Source organism: Syngnathus floridae, chromosome 10 (assembly GCF_059516105.1).
Source record: "Syngnathus floridae isolate MCC-2025c chromosome 10, RoL_Sflo_1.0, whole genome shotgun sequence".
NCBI classification, from domain to species: Eukaryota; Metazoa; Chordata; class Actinopteri; order Syngnathiformes; family Syngnathidae; genus Syngnathus; species Syngnathus floridae.
The window spans coordinates 12,033,158-12,052,500 of NC_142422.1; the positions used below are offsets into that span (position 1 = coordinate 12,033,158).

General features: G+C 45.4%; 2 protein-coding genes across 6 annotated transcripts; both read left to right on the forward strand.

Moving 5' to 3' along the window:
* Positions 1-1,498: 1,498 nt before the first annotated feature.
* sv2a (synaptic vesicle glycoprotein 2A) lies at positions 1,499-14,569 on the forward strand. Of its 5 annotated transcripts, none has more exons than XM_088386992.1 (14): positions 1,499-1,658; positions 3,178-3,944; positions 6,112-6,292; positions 6,372-6,523; positions 6,640-6,773; positions 6,905-6,994; positions 7,231-7,338; positions 7,529-7,617; positions 7,697-7,861; positions 7,939-8,072; positions 10,195-10,401; positions 10,651-10,810; positions 11,012-11,222; positions 11,912-14,569. In XM_088386992.1, the coding sequence occupies exons 2-13, from the start codon at positions 3,332-3,334 to the stop codon at positions 11,193-11,195; spliced, it is 2,217 nt and encodes a 738-aa protein (XP_088243118.1). In that variant the 5' UTR covers positions 1,499-1,658; positions 3,178-3,331; the 3' UTR covers positions 11,196-11,222; positions 11,912-14,569. The 5 variants fall into 5 exon arrangements, with proteins under 5 accessions (XP_088243118.1, XP_088243119.1, XP_088243115.1 ...); XM_088386993.1 differs by having other exon boundaries at positions 13,267-14,569; XM_088386989.1 differs by having other exon boundaries at positions 11,012-14,569.
* Positions 14,570-14,765: 196 nt separating this feature from the next.
* bola1 (bolA family member 1) lies at positions 14,766-16,475 on the forward strand. Its single transcript, XM_088387206.1, has 2 exons — positions 14,766-14,905; positions 15,907-16,475. Exon 2 carries the CDS (start codon positions 15,938-15,940, stop codon positions 16,373-16,375), a length of 438 nt encoding a protein of 145 aa, XP_088243332.1. The 5' UTR covers positions 14,766-14,905; positions 15,907-15,937; the 3' UTR covers positions 16,376-16,475.
* Positions 16,476-19,343: the final 2,868 nt, after the last annotated feature.

The following is a 19,343-nucleotide window of genomic DNA, read 5'->3' on the forward strand; positions in this document are numbered from 1 at the left end:
TTTTTTTTTTTTTAATAAAAACGAAACATACAATAGCATAGGGTCACGTGCTACTGAAGCATGGAGCTGCTAACGTGGGGTTAAAATGTTTGACTGGCAAATACGTTCGAAGTACTCTGAGCTAAATGCTAAAACCGTAGCAAATTTTCCCATCATACCACGGGGTGTTGACTTGTCCAGCTGCGAGGAAGAAAATATTTTGTTTTAATCATTTGTCCTTCGGGAAGTCGCTGATGGTGTAGGGGTGCACTTGCTTGTCTTGTGTGCCGACACTGTAAGTTCGATTCCCACATATGACGGTGAGAGTGAATGTGTGTATGGGGGAAAAAAAACAAAAAAGTGTAATAAAAAAAAAAACTATTTGGACTCTATTATATACGGAAGAGGGTTAGGGCCAGTGAAGGAAAACAAAAGGGGGGGTGACCGGACTGACTTCTTTTCTCACAATTCCTTGTTTAAAGTCAGAATTCCCGCTTAAAAGTGAGAATTCTGACTTTAAAGTGAGACGTCAAAGTCAGAATTCTGAGAATAAAGTCAGAATTCTGAGAATAAAGTCAGAATTCTGACTTTAGATTCAGAATTCCCACTTTCTGATTTTAAAGTCAGAATTCTGAGAATAAAGTCGGAATTCTGAGAATAAAGTCAGAATTCCGACTTTATTCTCAGAATTCTGACTCTAAAGCAGTGGTTCTCAACCTGGGTTCGATCGAACCCTAGGGGTTCGGTGAGTCGGTCTCAGGGGTTCGACAGAGCTTCCACTGAGGAGGTCCGAACAAACCTGATTTATTGTGTAAATTCTGATTTACCAGTATGTTGTGAGTTCATGCATTGTGTTGGTTTTGATCTTTGAACAAGGTGATGTTCATGCATGGCTCATTTTGTGCACCAGTAAAAAATATCTGTCTAGAATTAAAAAAAAAAATCACTAACAAGGTCAATGCGCATATGAAACTGGTGGGGTTCGGTACCTCCAACAAGGTTAAGAACCACTGCTCTAAAGTCAGAATTCCCACTTGGAAGTGATTTTAAAGTGGGAATTCTGACTTAAAATCCTGTCACCCCCATTTTTTTTTTTTTCTTCACCGGCCCTAATTCTCTTCCGTAATCTTCCGTTTTTCTTCACTGGCCCTAATTCTCTTCCGTAATCTTCCGTAGCAACCTGACACGACACCTGTGTGTGCGTGCTTGTGTATAGCCTTCCAGGGTCGTCGGCGCATCCTTATCACTGTGTCTTATAGTGCCCTCTTGGTGCAAGGTTGATACTGCAGCCAAGCAATGAAATAGATCAGAATCCTTCTTTCTGTCAGTGGGCACCTCATCATTGATGTATGTATCCTATTGTCCACCAGGGGGCAGCTTTCCGCAGGCCCAACGTGGGCCAATCAGAGCGCACGAGCCCAGTGCACGTGTAACACCGTGCACGCCCCACTGCGCCAAGCCTGGGCGGTATGCACGCGCAACACGCACACGCGCATAAACACCCACGCACACACACACTTGTTCTTTTTTTAATTGTAAAGGATGGATGGAAGAGGGGGCGTGGTCACCCTGGTGACGTCATCAGCCATTACGACGTCGACAACTGAGGGGAAAGAAGACAGGAGGAGCCGCTTCATATTGCCTGCACTAAAATAGACGAGAAAAAAAAATCCAATAAGGTAGGAGAGATTTGTTTTATTACTATTATGATTAATATACATGATGCACATGATGTATTAGGTTTAAACCAAGAATGATGGAGAATGGTGGGGGGATGAAAGGAAGAGGCTAATCATCATCAATTGGCTCCATTGGATTGAAGCGATAAGAGACGTCGTTGCGTTGCATGTGTGTGTCTCCCTCCGCCAAAGAGGAAAAGGCACAAAAAAGGCTTGAAGGTGAACTTGGCGCCACGTTATCGCGTTTCAATCGTGCGCAATTTGGAAGTGTTTTCCTTATCTGTTGATCTCTTTTTCGACTTATTTTTAACCACATTAATTACTGTTTATTGCGTGAAACGTGCATGCAGTGAAGGGGTTTGTGTGCACGCGGAGGAGGGGGGGGCGTTTGTGGGGGGGGGCTCCCTCGCTCTGCGTCGTGCGTCAAAATGACCTTGTCATGTGCACTTGTGCACCATTGCTGCTGCCTTAACCCCCTGATACACATTTGATGGGAGGATGGATGAATGTGTGAATATACAAAAGGGGACAGTCGGTATTCGGCAACTACCCCTCCACGCACACTCACAGGCCGTTCGTTGTTGCTCATTTGCATCCGAGCTTGTGCTCATCTTCACACCAGCCACCACCATCATCATCCTCTTCATGATCACCCAGGCGCGCTCATGTTATGACGTCACACGCACCGGGAGTGTATTTGGCAGAAGATATAAAGACAAAGCTAAAAAAAATAGTCACTCCCTGAATGCAAACAGTCTAGTTTGCATCGTCATCAGCTCTCAAGTCAGCTACAATATGGTGCCTTGAGACTCATATCCTGCGTTTGAAACTTTTTTAAAAATGCTTTTACTGCTCCCAGATGAAGATTGCTGTGAAACTAATTTTGTCCTACAGCGCCCTCTGCTGTCAACTGCAATTGATGTCAAAGTGACCTCGGGCTCGCATGGCCCACGTCACGGCTGGCCTGTTTGCCGCGTTTGGTCTCATGCCCACTTTTGACGTCAATTTCTGTCGACAGCCGTGGCAAAATGGCTGCCGCCTGAGATGCATGCTTAAGTCTGATTTCACATTCAGCACAAAACCATCTTTTTGACACAACTAGCTGAAAGGATGCAGGAGGAATGTTTTTTGTGGTCGCTATAGTAACAAGGAGGCAAGCGCTAATATGCCAGCTCCACACAATCATTACAAGAAAGGCGTCATAATTGCAAATAAGCTATGTGCTCAAATGTTGTCTTGTAAATATCCTACTTGGAGTTCGCAGAGAAGCCGATGCGTTCCACACGCTCACCAAATGTCAGCACAAAGTGCCGCTAGCTAATTGGTGTAACGCTTGAGCTCAGCGCTAACCTGGCTATGCTAATGAAATTGGTTGGCGCCCAACGCCTCCCCAGACTGACATACCATCTCAAGGATCCACGTTGATCTTTTCAAACCCAAACATGGCTTTAAACTCTAAATTGAAATCCCAATCCAGGCTTGAAACTCAAATTTGAAATCCTTCCTGCTGTCTGTTCAGGGTCGTGCGTGCAGGAACAGGAGTGAGCTTGCAGCCGCAGCGTATTGGGAGTCGCGGGCATCGCCTTCAGGAGTCCACGTCACCCACCTCATGCGCTCGGACCGCTCCCGATTCCCAACGCAGCAGTAACCAGCCAGCAGCTCCGCATCCCAAGATGGACGACGAGGGCAGTTACCGGGACAACCGCTCCGACTTCATTCGCGGCGCCAAGGACATTGCCAAGGTGGCTAAGAAGCAGGTGGGCAAGAAAATGGGGCGCGGTGTGGACAAGATGGCCGACGAGTACACCCGCCGCTCCTACAAGCGTTTCGAAGAGGAAGACGACGACGACTACGCCGGCGTGGCGGGCAGCGAAGACGGTGGCGGCGGAGGCTACTACCGCAACGACAGCCGTGCCAACGATGACGACGCCCACAGCGACTCCACCGAGGGTCACGACGAGGACGACGAAATCTACGAGGGCGAGTACCAGGGCATTCCGCGGGGAGACACGGGCAAGGCGGACGGTGCGGTGGCGCAGGCGCAGGCACAACACTTCCGGGACCTGTCGGCGTACGAAGGCGAGCGCAGGAAGGACCAGGAGGAGCTGGCGCAGCAGTACGAGAGCATCCTGCAAGAGTGCGGTCACGGAAAGTTCCAGTGGACGCTCTACTTCGTGCTGGGTTTGGCGCTCATGGCTGACGGTGTGGAAATCTTCGTGGTGGGGTTCGTGCTGCCCTTCGCCGAGAAGGACATGTGCCTGTCAGAGCCCAACAAGGGCATGCTGGGTAAGAAAGAGTTTGTCCCACTTTACCTTCGCCAAGGCATTTCTCCATCGGCAGAGGATTATTTCTTGAGAACACTTTGACTTGGATGTTCCCAGTTCTTGTTCCGATACATCTTAACTTGATTTATCGCCCTAACACCTAAGGATACTTCCAACTCTAATTTTAACCCATAATCCCAAATACGTGAACATCTAAAACATACAACATAATCCCAACCACTGACTTCACCCCAACCTGATCCTAAACCAAACCCCAAATGCTCACACTTGACCCCTCAAACGTGAACGTCGCAACCTCTTCTGCACCCTGAACAGTCAAAACAGTCACCTTCAATCCCAACCCTGTAGATGTAGCCTAGAATCCGACGTATTGTGTTGTACAAGTCCCACTAATAGAAACAAAGAGCAGTCTTGACATAACCACCTCCCATCTTGCACACTGCCACACACAGCACACGTATTGACTAGCTGTCAACAGTCTCTCCCGCATGAGCTCAAAAGGCTGAGCAAGTGTTAGCCGGTTTTTGCGGCTTTCAAGTGTCCAATTGCACTTTTCAACTCCTCCACTGACCAAATGGGTGTTTGATTGTCAAGACACCCTGCTGATAATAGCAATGTCACTCCTCACTCTCTGTGCATCTATGCTGGTGTTTCCACAGCGATGGCCACGTATGTTAGCATAGTAGCCTATGTGCGTGTAGGCCTGGAGGGGCATGTGTGACTCACACGCTTCACGACAGAGAAACTGTGACCAGACGTAGCCGCAATGCAGCAACGTGCTGACCAGATGCACAGTTGGTCAAGATGAGGATGGGTTGAGTTGAGGTGGGAAAACTGGCTTTGCATGATGGGGTTCAGGGCCACTAAAATCTATCCATAATCATCAGGATTCACATACCTTGGGGGTTAGGAAAAAATAATCATCTCCAACAGCACCCGGACAAATTTATAGTTGCTGTCACGCCGCTGAAGAGACAAACCGAATACAGTCAAACCTCGGTTTTCGACCGCAATCCGTTCCAGAAGGCAGGTCGAGGTGAATCGGTCGAATTCCGAATCTATTTATCCCAATACAAATAAAGGAAAAAAAAAAATAATCCGCATAAGACTAAAAAAAACGCCTTTTTAAGCATTTTTTCATTTGCGATCGCGCAACTGCAGCGCACCGCCGAACGCGCAACCGTAGCGCGCCGCCAACCGCGCAACTGCACCGCGCTGGTCGCATTATTGTGACAGAGCCGTCGCTGAAATTTAGAAAAAAATTTTAAAGTCCTGATGTACTTTCAAAAATTTAAGTGGACCTCAGTGTGCAGGGAGCTTAATTTGGTCCAATCGCGCAACCCCAGCGCGCCGGGCGCTCACTGTCGCATTGCTTTAAGAGCGTCTTTGTGTTTTAGGATGGCTTTACTGCTCCCACTTGCTTTCTTTGGAGGCATGATTAGGGGTTAATACAATCCTCAAAGTAACGAAAATACAATAATGAACGGAGTCAGTCGGTATCCCGGCCGCGCGGTCGGGTTTTCTCGGGTCCGTTTGGCTCATCTCGCGAGGTTCGACCTCCGAATTTTGTTCGACAACCAAAGCAAAAAAATCTCGAATTTTTTGTTCGAATTCTGATTTGTTTGAGAACCGGGACGTTCGAAAACCGAGGTTTGACTGAAGTCGAGAAAAGCGACGGTGACGGTGGTAGGATGTTGGGAGGGGGGGCAAGGGATGACGGGAGGGGGGGGGGGGGGGTCAGAGCAGCTGAGCATCTCTGTGGGCTTGGAGAGGAAGCTGGGGGAGGGGGAAAAGAGATAAAGGGGACGACGATGGAAAGTCTGTGACGATGCTGAAAAGCTCCAGGCTGTGTGTGTCTCTCACTGAAGGCTTGTGTGTCATGCACACGAGGGAGTAGGGTGGGGGTGAGGGGGGTGTGTGACTATAAATAGTAATGGAGTGTTCCCTCTCTCCTGGGCTCAGGATCTTTGGCTTGTGAAGGTGGCTCGGCCATCATGAGTATGCCGGGCCTCGGCAAGGGCGACTCAAAGAAATTCTTTCTTCTAATTAGGGCTCATTTGCCTCAAGTGGTTTTTCAAAATCCCGGCATTCGTCCGAAATGAAATGACCACCAAATTGTGTCTTGATTGAGGAACCTCGTGATTCGCCTTCTCTTGTCTTGACTTCAGGCCTGATCGTATATCTGGGGATGATGGTGGGTGCATTCGTGTGGGGCGGCCTGGCCGACCGCATCGGGCGGCGGCAGACGCTACTCATCTCGCTGTCCATCAACAGCGTATTCGCCTTCTTCTCGTCCTTCGTGCAAGGCTACAGTTCTTTCCTCTTCTGCCGCCTGGCCTCCGGAGTCGGGTGAGGAAACGACTGGGGAGAGGCGCGCCGTGTTCACCTGACCTGCCCTCTAAAGTTCTTGTTCTTGTTTCCGCGCCAGCATCGGTGGCTCCATCCCCATCGTGTTCTCCTACTACTCTGAGTTCCTGGCACAGGAAAAGCGAGGGGAGCACCTCAGCTGGCTTTGCATGTTCTGGATGATCGGTGGCATCTACGCCTCGGCCATGGCCTGGGCCATCATCCCGCACTATGGTGAGATTTCTATCTGGCAACGTTTAGTACTGTTTGAATTGTAATTCCAGATTGCTGTCTTGATTTTTGGTCAATTGTTAAGAGATAACGTCCATGTTTGCTCCCGTCAACTTCAGGCTGGAGCTTCCAGATGGGCTCGGCTTACCAGTTTCACAGTTGGCGCGTCTTTGTGCTGGTGTGCGCCTTCCCCGCAGTGGCGGCCATCTCGGCCCTGACCACCATGCCCGAGAGCCCGCGCTTCTACCTGGAGGTCAGTCCAACTCTCCGAGTCACACTACTCACCGCTTGGCTCCCTCCGACAAACGGTCAAATATTCATTTTTGGCTTCACTGTGCCATGGCTGTCATGTTTGAGATGACAAATTGTTTTCTGTGCTTGCAGAACGGGAAACACGACGAGGCCTGGATGATTCTGAAGCAGGTGCACGACACCAACATGAGGGCCAAAGGATATCCAGAGAGGGTCTTCTCCGTAAGTCACGCAGATCCCAAACCATGCCTACGCTACTCTCAAAAACGGCAGAACATTTCCAAGAACGTGTTGTTTGAAGTGTCCGATTGTTGAACAGTTGATTGGTGTCCCTAAGAGCAACCGAGTATAATTGAAGCAGCGAAGGTACCCGAGTACCTCTTTGGGAGTAGCGTGTATTGCAATCCAAACTTTTGTCTTTCTTCATCGGGGTGAACTGAATTGAACTGACCTGTCAGGTGACGACCATCAAAACGGTGAAGCAGATGGACGAGTTGGTGAACTTGGGAGACGGCGCCGCCTGGCACCAGAAATGGAGGATCAAGCTCACCTCTCTTTTCCATCAGGTACAGGAACATGAATTCAGGAATCAGTGTTTGCTCGCCTGGGGATTTAGAAACAGAACAGATTTGCTGTGAAACAGCCATTTTGGGACAGTTCCAGGGCTTGATGACCTTCTACGAGGGAATGAGCCCCAATCAGAAACCGGTGTCCATAACAGATGGATGTTGATCTCCTTGGTCTCTGTTCTCTCAGGTGTGGAGTAATTTCCTGACGGTATTCTCCCCCGAGTACCGCCGCACCACGTACATGATGATGGCCGTCTGGTTCTCCATGTCCTTTAGGTAATCTCCAGGAACATATTCTATGAATGAATTCGGTTTTTGAGACATTTTACCAGAGTGTCCCGTTTTGCCGGTGCAGCTACTACGGGTTGACCGTGTGGTTCCCCGACATGATAAAGTACCTTCAGAAGCAAGAGTACGCCTCACGCACAAAAGTCTTTGTCAAGGAGAAGGTGGAGCACGTCACCTTCAACTTCACCCTGGAAAACCAGGTGCATCGCCAGGGGCAGTACTTCAATGACAAGTGAGTCAACGACCGCAAAGCCCGAGTTCCGTCGGAAACACGGGCGAATAAACTCTGCCTCCTCAACTACTTTCCAGGTTCATGAACCTGAAAATGAGGTCCATGGTGTTTGAGGACTCGTTGTTTGAGGAGTGCTACTTTGAGGACATCACCTCCAGTAACACCTTCTTCAAGAACTGCACTTTTATTGCCACACTCTTCTACAACACAGGTAAGGCAAGCGTGGCTACATTAATTAACCCGGGTCCATTTTCAGGGGGGTCTGCCATCCAGATTAGGATTTACCCACGGGGCCAACAAGTTTTGCTTTTGAGATCATGGGTGGGCAATTGTGGACCTTGAGGGCCAGTATGCCAGATGTTTTCCATGTCTCCATGATCCAATGCGCACGCTTCAAATGATCATGATTGTTAACCAGCTTCCTGGCTGTTGGAGCTCTGCTGGTCTCAAGGAGGGCTCAGGTCCTCACAGCTAACCATCACTATTGGTGACATCACAGTTGGTGACATCACAGCGCCACTCTCTGATGTCATAGCAGAGCTTTTGTGTTGCGACTGGCCAAAGGTGCCAAAGGTGTCTGAGGTGACAGTCACCAAAATTCTTGTTGATTGGAAACGTTTGAGATGTTGCACTGGACTGGAAAACACAAGAACTGGACTGCACAATGCCAGTGTTGATCTTGGGTGTCCTGGTTGGGTCTGTGGTGACCAAAGCCGCTGGTCAGTATCTGGGCTCCCCTGCTTCTAAGGACTACTTATCATTATTGGAGACACTATTCGAGATCCCCTGCGAAGGGAAACTCCTGCTTCCGCAAGACAATCAGCAGGATTCCCTAGACCCGTTCTTGTCCGTGGCCCACCCCGCTGACCCGGATCATGACACAAACAAGATTTTACGCGTTGTTTATCCCGATGAATCGCGGGCAGCAGACTGGGATGAGGAGATATTTTGGGGTAAAAGGGTTTTTCCTGAACCCCGCGTGCCATTGACAGTTATAAGGAAAGCTCTGTTGACTGCCAGAACTGTTCTTTCTTCTACTGTCAAAACCGCTTTGAGGAATGCTGCCCCGTATTACAACCGGCTGAAGACATCAGGTCCCTACATCCGTCTCAACAACTGGTTCACAAGGTTCTCGACGCCTCCTCGGATCGTCTTCCTTTGCGCCTCTGCCCTGGTTTCATTTCAGCTTCAGGGAGCTCTGCGGCTTTTCCACAGCTTGCAGGTGCAAACGGTTTTGTTGGTGCACAAACAGAAACTGATTCCTGTTTTGTTCTTTCTATCTTCGATCCTGTTTCCTCTGGTCTACGGTTTGCTTCCTCAATAGAAGCAAAGCCCCCCCAAAGTCAACCTTGCACCCACCAGTCTTGTTTTACGGCGGGTTCTATAGATTCAATGACGACTACCAAATCTTGCACCACATAAAACCAAACCAGAATGCCCGTGTGGGTTCTGGGTTCTCGTCTGGGTATTCCAAAGCTACTGTCCACCGCTTCAGCTCGGATGTGGCAAAGAAGTCCCTTTTTACAGAACCGTGAAATATGATTCCAAGCCAAACTCCAGAATCGGAATGATACCTTCAGAGACCTTTGAAACACCATTCCAAGCCGATCTTCTCCAGGGATCAAGTGACCCGGCTACAAGACACCAGAAAGCCAATCTTGATTTTGGGCTCTGGTCTGGGTTTGAGAGTCTCCAACTCTATTGTCTACCTCAGGTCTGATATGGGGTACGGACGAGCCCTTTGAGAGATGCGTCAAACAATCTGAGCAAAACCTTCCGAATTAACCCTGTTACGAGACACCGCAGTGACACCTTTAGGATTCTTTGTGGGTCCCGGCTGCGTCATCTTATGTTCCCTTTTTGAGACCTGTGGAACATGATTCCAAGGCAACCTACTCTAGAGACTGATTGGTACCGATCAATCCACTCATCCAGTCTTGAGACTCTAGAATGGCAGTCTTGAAATTGCTCAGAAGTGGCAAGGTCCACTCTTCCGCCACATCCTTTTTAGCCTGAAATGGTCTCTGAATTTGTCCCTGTTTTCAGTTTAACAGCTTAAATGTTTTATGCTAACATTGAGACGGTAGTTGTGTCCAGTTTCCTGTTATTGACAAAATGTTTGCTTTAAATTTGAGAATAAAGATGTATGTTTCTTTGACTCATCAATTTAAGTTCTTTCCGCTACCTCACCACTCAAATTTGGATTTATAATATTATTCCAATGTGTTGACTCGACTAATATGTTCCTTTTGGGAATGATCACTGATGACTTCATTGTCCATCTGGTCTAACACTTTTCTGGTAATTGTGGTCCCCACCCTGCCCTCCCAAAGACCTGTTCAAGTATAGGTTGGTCAACAGTCGGCTGATCAACAGCACCTTCCTGCACAACAAGGAGGGTTGCCTACTGAGCGACGTGAGCGACGAAAACAACGCCTACATGGTCTACTTTGTCAGCTTCCTGGGTACCTTGGCCGTGTTGCCGGGCAACATTGTGTCGGCTCTGCTGATGGACAAGATCGGCCGGCTCAGGATGCTCGGTAAACACGTTGTGTGCCGTGACCGCTCGTGCGTTTGCTACCTGATCGATTTAATCCATTTTTTAATCCTGCCACGATCAAGTCACACCGACTGTCATGACGACATATAATGACTAAAAAGCAATCAGACAAAAACAAATCTGACACTAACACGCACATTTAACACAGCCGAGTGAAAAGAACAGACGAGGGTGTCAATTAATATCTGTGTCATGGAATAACATGCCTTTGACTTTTTTGCATCTCCAGCGGGCTCCAGCGTGATTTCCTGCATCAGCTGCTTCTTCCTGTCATTCGGCAACAGCGAGTCGGCCATGATCGCGCTGCTTTGCCTGTTTGGCGGCATCAGCATCGCCTCCTGGAACGCTCTGGATGTGCTGACCGTCGAGCTCTATCCATCCGACAAGAGGTACACAAATGCCGATTGGCCACGTTAGATGGGATGCAGATATGCAGATAGTTGGATGGATAGCGAGACATAAATGGATGGATAGATTGAAGGATGATAGACTCGCAGACAGATGATGGCTAGATAGAATAATCGGACAGGTAGATGGACTTCTGGACAGATACACAAAAGTGAATGTGGTTGTTCAACTTTCCCTTTCAGGACCACGGCGTTTGGCTTCCTCAACGCGCTGTGCAAGCTGGCGGCTGTGCTGGGTATCAGCATCTTCACGTCCTTCGTGGGCATCACCAAGGCCGTGCCCATCCTCTTCGCCTCGGGGGCGCTGGCGGCCGGCAGCTTCGTGGCCCTCAAACTACCCGAGACCAGGGGTCAGGTGCTGCAATAATAAAAGGCCGCAGGCGAGCTTACGCAGGTGAGATCGGAGCTTTGCTTTGAATGGAATCAAGACACAATTCGGAGAGCCCCCAAAATGTGGCAGAAGTCGGGGGTCGAGCAACTAGATGGCAAGCCACAAAAAAAATCTAATAGGCCATCCACTCAAACACAAATCTTTGCATTTGAGGCGTTCATTTTGTTGACTGTGAAGCATCCCGGGTTTGTTTTGTTGTGGTGGGCACAAACGAAGCCCCGCCCCCTCTTTACCCTTTAAAACAAGAATTACACTCCATAACGTCACTCGGCGAAAGTCATCAAGTGTTCATTTGAAGCACAAGCGTAGCGTGAGTGTGTATGTGCTCTCGTATTGTAAATGCCCTTGTAAAGAAATGCCTTTTTAGTCGCTCTCCTGGCCCCGCCCACCGCCACCTCGTGTAATGCATGTCCAAGTGTACGTAGGCACATGTATGTAAATATGCGTATGTACACGTATGATGACTGGGAACTCCAAAAGCATGCACAGTAGAGATGTGAGGCCAGGCCCTTTTCATAATGCCGCTTTTCCACTGCCAGGTACCCACTCGCTTTGCCCATCTTACGTCATTCTGCGAAAAGAATGCGACACTGAACGTGTTGTCATCCAAGAGGGGACTGAGGGCGGCAAAATGGAGAATGTGCACTGCTAAAACTATGCTAACATTAGCATCTGTTTATTCTTCTCCTCAGCCCAAGAAATAGTCCTTGATACGTCGACGGTGTGGTGCTCCAGTGGAAAAGCGGCATTATCATTGGTGTCTGAATGGTTGTAACACAAGCTACTTGTACAAATGTGTAAGACTTGACAGAGACGCCTAATATAGGAAATTATATTCATAACAACTATAATGGTAACCACCTGTTTGAGGTGAATGTTAGCGTGATTGTCGTGCAATATGGAATCCTTCAGTGCAATATCCCCCATCACAATTTTAATTCCTGATTATTAATTTTTTACCCCTTGGCAAAATGATTGCCCTGAACTAGACATGGGCTTGACAAATAGGTGGCGCTAATCATGAGTATAAATGAGATTCACTGCCAAGGGCTGAGAGTGTAACAGCACAGGGTCGATTCAACAACAACACAGCAACCGTAGTTCATATTGTTTCTGTCCAAACTGCCATTTTATAGGATAGCAGCCATATAGATACAACTTTATGTACGGGGCAGCCGCAATTCCATTTTGAAAACATTATGTCAACTGCCCTATCTCAAAATGGATTCAATTCATTTACTTCCAAATTCTGCACACAAAAAGACATTATGGATACAATGTCTTGCTTAGTCAAAGGTTTTTGTCAACAACATAGCTGATTGGTCCTGGAACATCAGGTGCGAAGTACTCCTGGAACTTCAGCTTCACATTGCTTGTTTTTTTTTTTAATTTAATTTCGCGGCAAAAAATAAACACCCTGTAATTGAGTAGAGTTTCTGTAAATGTATTAAAAACTATAAAATCACTTTTGTCAAAATTGGAACTGTGACAAAAATATTTTCCATCTTTCTAGAGCAATATATTTTGATATTTATTTATGTATGTTTTTTTGTGTGTAAATATTTCCCAAATGTGCATTTTTTGCAAATATTTCCCAAACCTGCATGATGTCATAATGGAATGTTGGGTGCAGAATTCTGGAAAGAGAAAAATGGACTGAGTCCATTTTGGAATAGGAGTGCGAACACATGGCGGCTGCTTTTTAAATAAAGTTTGAATTGAGCCAGAAAGACAGTTCGTTGCACTAAACGCACGCGTGTCGTACATGCACATGCCGCCCAAATAAGAGCACAAATTCTACCCAACCAGACAATTGAACAAAGTTATAAAGCAGCTCTTGACTTGCTCATTATTAATTAAAAAAAAAAAAAAGATTTCAGTTTTCCATTTGTCATGTTAATTATTGCCAAATGTTTTTTACCGCTTGAGTTTTACACGTCACACGTGCGCCATCTGTGCTCTAGACATATGAACATATGTACATACAAATGAGGAGCATAATGAAGTGAACTATAGTATTCAGACCTGACTGTTTTGTCCATTTTAGGGTGTATTCAGACCTGACTGTTTGGTCCACTTTAAAAGGACCAGGGTTCGATTCTAATGCTGGGCTGGACCTTTTATGCAGGTGTGAATACACGCTCAGTCTGCGCTTGCCGGTCATGTGACCTCTACAAACAGGAATACTTCCAGCCCGTCTGTTTTCGCAGATTTGAAATAAAAATAAAACACACATGAAACCAGGATTTCAAGGTTGTTCAACAATAAAAATCTTGCAAAAAAAAAGAAAATAAATAAAGGAATTTTGCCACAGCCCTAGAAACTTGTGGAAGAGCGTGGCAGAACTTTTGGACCAATGTATCTAATTGGAACCATTTAGCTCTCAGAACTACAAGTAGCAGGATTTAAAAGTTCCAGAACTTTAGCTTCAGATTGTCTGTGTTACTATAGTTCTGGGTGAGAAAGAGCACCATGTGAGTACTTTTACGTAGTCCAGGAACCAACCAGGACCTTTTCGTTCCAGGAACCTCACATACTGTACAGTGTCAAAGGTTCTAAGAAGTTACGCTTCATATTGCTTCTTGTCTATTCAAATGTAGTTGCAGGGTATTAAATAGACCTTGCTAGTGGTTTTATGCTTTCCGGGAACCAAACTGGAGACTTCTAGTTCCAGTAACAACAGGTACCAAGAACTAAAAATCATTGGAATTTTAGCTCTACTTCTTAAAGATGACCCTGCCAATTCTTTCAAAACAACATGTCTGATTGGATCCATTTCGGAACTAGCAGTGCAAGAACTTGAATTTCCTGGTATGTTGGCTACCAAACATATGTTCAGGGTTCATTTTGTACATAGAATATGTTGCCGTGGCAACAAGGGTCTGCGGCGAGCACAAAAAGCTAACAAAGCAATAAATTGTCTGTTTTTTTTCCCGTCTGCTGGCATAAAAGAAAAACACTGAAAATCCCTTAAAAGCTTTTTTCGTTTTTCCATTTGTTCACTGTAACAACAGATTGCTCATTTTTGTCGCTGTGTATTGTGCTGTAGGATGTGTAGTTTCATTGTAAGCATAGCCAAATGTGTGTGCAATCATGAATATGAAGGTAACAAAACAAAAACAAAAAGATATGTAAATTCTGTATGTTGTCTTTGATTTTGCGTGTTTTCTAAAAGAGAACGTAATTTCAGTAAATATGTCAATGTTATGGATCATAGTAAACTCAAGTGAGACTGTGCTTTTGTTTCAAAGCTGTGTGATATTTTTCTGAAATCTCATCATGGGGTTTGCAATCGACCCTTTAAAATCACAATGGAAAAACACACAAAATAAAAGTTAGGATGAAAAGAGCATCTTTGTCCTCCAATTTTCTTTCCTTTTTAATGTTTTCCTGTTATTATATGGATTATTTCATTATTTCACATTAATTTCTGCCTGGGTCAACACACTCGGTCGCTTGTTACGTCACCAAAGAGAAAGCCGTGGAAAGACTGTCTTCACTTGATATTGTTTTTGATTTATTGTCACGACTATTTTGAGCTTTACACTTTATTTTGCGTTTATTTGACTCATACACCACAGTAACCCCACAAACCTTAGTCACGTGTTTGTGAAAACGACATTGACGTCACTTCCGTCGCACTTATACGTCTCTAAAGCGACGGAGGTTGCGTCGGTAGAAGCAAGGTAAGTGTATTAGATTCATTTTCAATTCTTTAATTACACTTCCAAAAACAATATTCGAGTCTCCCGATGAACATTTGGTTAGTTTGACACACACCGGAGCTTTATAGCATCAAAAGTTTGAACAACAAACAAGTGTGTGATGTTTTTGAGTACCTTGGGAGCTAAGCGAAACAAGCTAGCGAAACAAAATGTATTTGTGCTTGGACTGTGGGTGACTTACGCTCGAAAAATAAAACAAAACAAAAACGGAAGCACAATTATAATTGTTAACGAGTGAATGTCATTTTCCCAAGCGTCAAATTGAGGCCAGCAGCCCCATGTGACGCAGGTTCATGCTTGCAACATTTTCGAAATTACAATTTAATTCCTTTAGAATTTAATTGCTCACTTTTATTGTTTTCACTTATGACTTGTGACATTGCAAATTACAAATTTATTCTCAAAATAAGAATGTGCTTGTTAATAGTAGCAACCTCAAATTTGGAAGTATACAATGTCAAGAAAGGCAATTTATGAATCTGAAAATAATAATTACTTTTAATTTTGAATTCGCTGCAAGACTATTCAAAACCTTGCAAAAATATTTTCATAAATTTTCTGTATTTAATTTATTTGGTCATTAAAAATGAAAACATTCTCTTTCGTTGTTTTAGTTTTTTCATTTCAAATCCATTCTTGTAATATGACTTCATTAGCCCTTGTAATATTTCCACTTTATTCCCATGAAATTTAATTTTTGGGATAAATAATCTTATTTGATTATTCATGCTGTACAAACTAATCATTTCTAATTTACTGTCATAAAATTTCTACTTTGTTTTTGCTGTAAAATAACATTTCACATAAGTAAAGAAATATTAAGAAAAGATACTGAAAAATGGTCAAAATGAGTCAATTTAAATGCAAAAAACCCCAGCAACAACTACTGTTCATAAATAGAGTGAACTATTGCTGAATACATAGTGACTTTGGGAATCGCTGTATGTGTATGAACTACAAAGCCATTAGGTGTTCTCCCGTGCGCGTCGTCCGATGTTGCCTGCTGTCCTTCGCTGCTCTCGGTCCACCTGTCTCAGCCACTCCACCCTCGCAGCCCGCTTGGCCTCCCGCATGGATAACGCCCGGCCCGTGGAGGGCGCCATCACCACCAAACTGACAGACGCCTTTCATCCGGATCACCTGGAAGTGCACAACGAAAGCCACATGCATGCCGTGCCCCCTGGCTCGGAATCGCACTTCCGCGTGCTGGTGGTCAGCGGTCGCTTCCAGGGACTGTCGCTGCTGCAGCGCCACCGTTTGGTCAATGAGACCTTGAAGACTGAGCTGAGCACTTGCGTTCACGCGCTGGCTATTCAGGCCAAGACGCCCGAGCAGTGGCGCGGAGATCCCAGCCTGGCGAAGAGCCCCCCCTGCTTGGGGGGGTCGCGAGGGGATCGCTCCATGGAGGACAAACTGAAAGCGGGACATTAATGGGGACACTTGCTGACTTGGACCTTCTGGACGCCATATATGTTGACATTCGACAGCCTTTATATGCAGCCTAATAAACATGTAAAATCTCTCAAAAAAATGTGTGTGCATCATACTCATTGGAATACAAAGTCAAAGTCAGCTTTATTGTCAATTTCTTCACATGCCAAAGCCACACAAAGAAACCGAAATTTCGTTCCCCGCTATCCCACGGTGACAAGACATGGCACACAATAGACAATCAAGTAAACAACAGCGTGCTGAATAAATAATGAATAAATAACACAACAAATAAATAAGAGGAGCAAAAAGGAGCAAGTTAGATTTTAAAAAATGTTTTTATATTTAGTCATTTAAAACTTGATGTATATCTGCGTGTATTCAATATTTTGCGGGGTTCTGTTAATCCTCAGCAGAGAATAAGGAATTCAATTTGTCTGTAATTTATTTAAAAACGTCAGTACCACTGCTTCACCACTTGAGGGCAGCGTCCGCACAAATAACGTGCCTTTAAATGGCCAACTGGGAGAGTAAAACCATAGCAGCGTTTGATATAGTAATACATGCAAACTACATCATCTTGCTCGTTGTATTACACACTGTTATTCGTACATATTTGTTTTGGGTCAATCTTTAGCAAAAGTAGGGTTAAAGTTCAAAATGTGTTGTGCTTGGATTTGTGTGCGACATAAAAAGTCGCGAATGTCGATGAGCAACAGCGTCGTGGTGCGTGAGAACAGGCGGGGATTGTGTTTCTTGCACATGTGCTGACCTGGACAAATGTTGAACAGCACTGGACACGCAAGTCAAACGGTCAGACCTTCCTTGCAAAAGGCTCGCAACTGCTGTCGCAAACTTATCCCGACTTTCTCTCGCCAAAGTCCCACTTGACTTGTAACTTACAAGTACAAACGGTTATATATTGTTTAGATACTTCACTTTAAATTTTTGGGGGTGAATTTCAACATATAGGCCCTACATTTATACATGTATAAATATTTTGCAGTTTTTTTTATTTTATGCAGTTTTCTTGTACTATTTTTCTTTGGTTTGCCTCCCATTTACTTTGTGTGTAATTCTGCTGCTGGCCACAAGATGACGACACATACTTTTTTTTTAAAGAGGAAGAATGAAAAGAAGTATTTTAGCCCAGGCTAGTTAAGTTGAATATTGGAAGTTGGAATCCTTTGCTGCGCAGCATTTTATGCCTAGAGAAAACGACAACTCTAAGTTCATCCTACAAAGTGTGCATCTTTGAGAATGATTATGACTGTGTGAGAAAAAAATATTTGTTGACTAATGTTAATGTTGACACATGTTATTCTCTCCCTTATTATCATCCAGATGCTCAAATGTGCTTGGCTTGTGTTCAATTTCTTACTGCTCCTGTTTTTATGCTTGCGGCTGTCTGATTTAAGTGCAGATATGATTGTATCTTAAAATGTAGGCATTATTCCGTGTATCACGTGGCCGAAAATGTAGCCACATGGTGGCGCAAATTCCCCGCAAAATCTTTAACCTTCCAGCATCCCGCCTGTGGCACAGCTGCTTTGTACCGCGTCTATGCTCCAAATCTGCCGGCAGATTTAAGCGTCCATTCCAGGTGTCGTGACGGAGAGATGTTGAGTGGCGTCCTCAAAGGGCAAGCACTGCTCTGCAGCTGTTAGACTTCAACGTAGGGCAAGACAGGTCAAAACTGGAATGTAACAAATTGGCAGTGATGCACTTTAACTTTTTGCTTTTGACACGAGACTCGTCATTTAGTCGCAAGTGTGTCCTGCTGAGGAGTTTGACAGAATGTAGTTGAGTGCTCATGCAAAGATAATGATGATAGTGGTTTGGGAGATGACCTGTTGTTTGAACTCTCCTCCTACGCCACCTTTTTGACACCCTTTTCAAAAGTTGCTCCCGGAAAAAGAGAAATGCTAGCTTTCGCACTTGTCGTGGCACACTACACCGAAAATTGGGTTTGATTCAGTCGAGAGTCTATATTCATGCAAGCGTGCACCATAATTATTAGCAAGTATAGGCAGAGAAGGTCCCCAACTGTAATATTTGCTGTTCCCATGGATGTTGTGTAACTTGTTTGCACATGTTGCTGCAGCATGTTTGTTAAAGTAGCAGGTTTAAATTTAACATAACTTCGATGCCAATTTGCTAGACTGCTAGCTAAATGAGCATTATTCAGTATATGTTAGCGTTAAGCTAGCAACGTTTTCTAGATGGAATGATATGGTTTTGTTAAACACTTTGGTCTTTAGGTAGATCGTCTTTAACTTTTGTGTCACTTTCATCGTAACTTGGAGTGACAAATTGCGTAAATTTTTTTGGGAGAACTCTCAGCAAGATCAAGACTTTTTATTTCTTCTAAGTCATGTTTTCATATTGCAGATTTCCACCCATCGCGGGTGGGTCAGTAACATATCCCTGAGATAAACGGGAGCTTTTTGTTTTTAGTATCTGAAATATGAAATGGTTGTCAGGCACTGGCCGTAAACCACGTCAGCGCGCCCCGACCCCGTGTTGACGGATGGGTGTGCGGTCCCAGGTCGGATCTCGCATGGCTGGGAACCCACCTTGCCCATAGCGCACTTGCGTCGAGTTTGCGTCACCGTCCCGGCCAGGGCAGACCGTGGCGGGCTGCGGTTCCGCGCTCGGGCAGGGAAGGCGCCCGCCATGGACACTGACTGCTGATTTACACCCGGGGTTGACTAATGGGAGCGCCGGGGAGTACAGAACAACAAACAGGGACAGTGGCTCTGGTGGTCCCAGGGGAGCCATAGCCTGCTAAACACGTTTTAGTACTTTTGCTTGACCACAACCACGCACATTGAACTAAAATCGTATCATCTATTTTAACAACTTGCCCTAAACCATTTGAGTTGAGCTAGGTGGATGCTAAAAGGCTATTAAAGGTTTTTAATTGTAACCCCAACCCCCATCTAAGCCCACACCTTGACTAATGAAA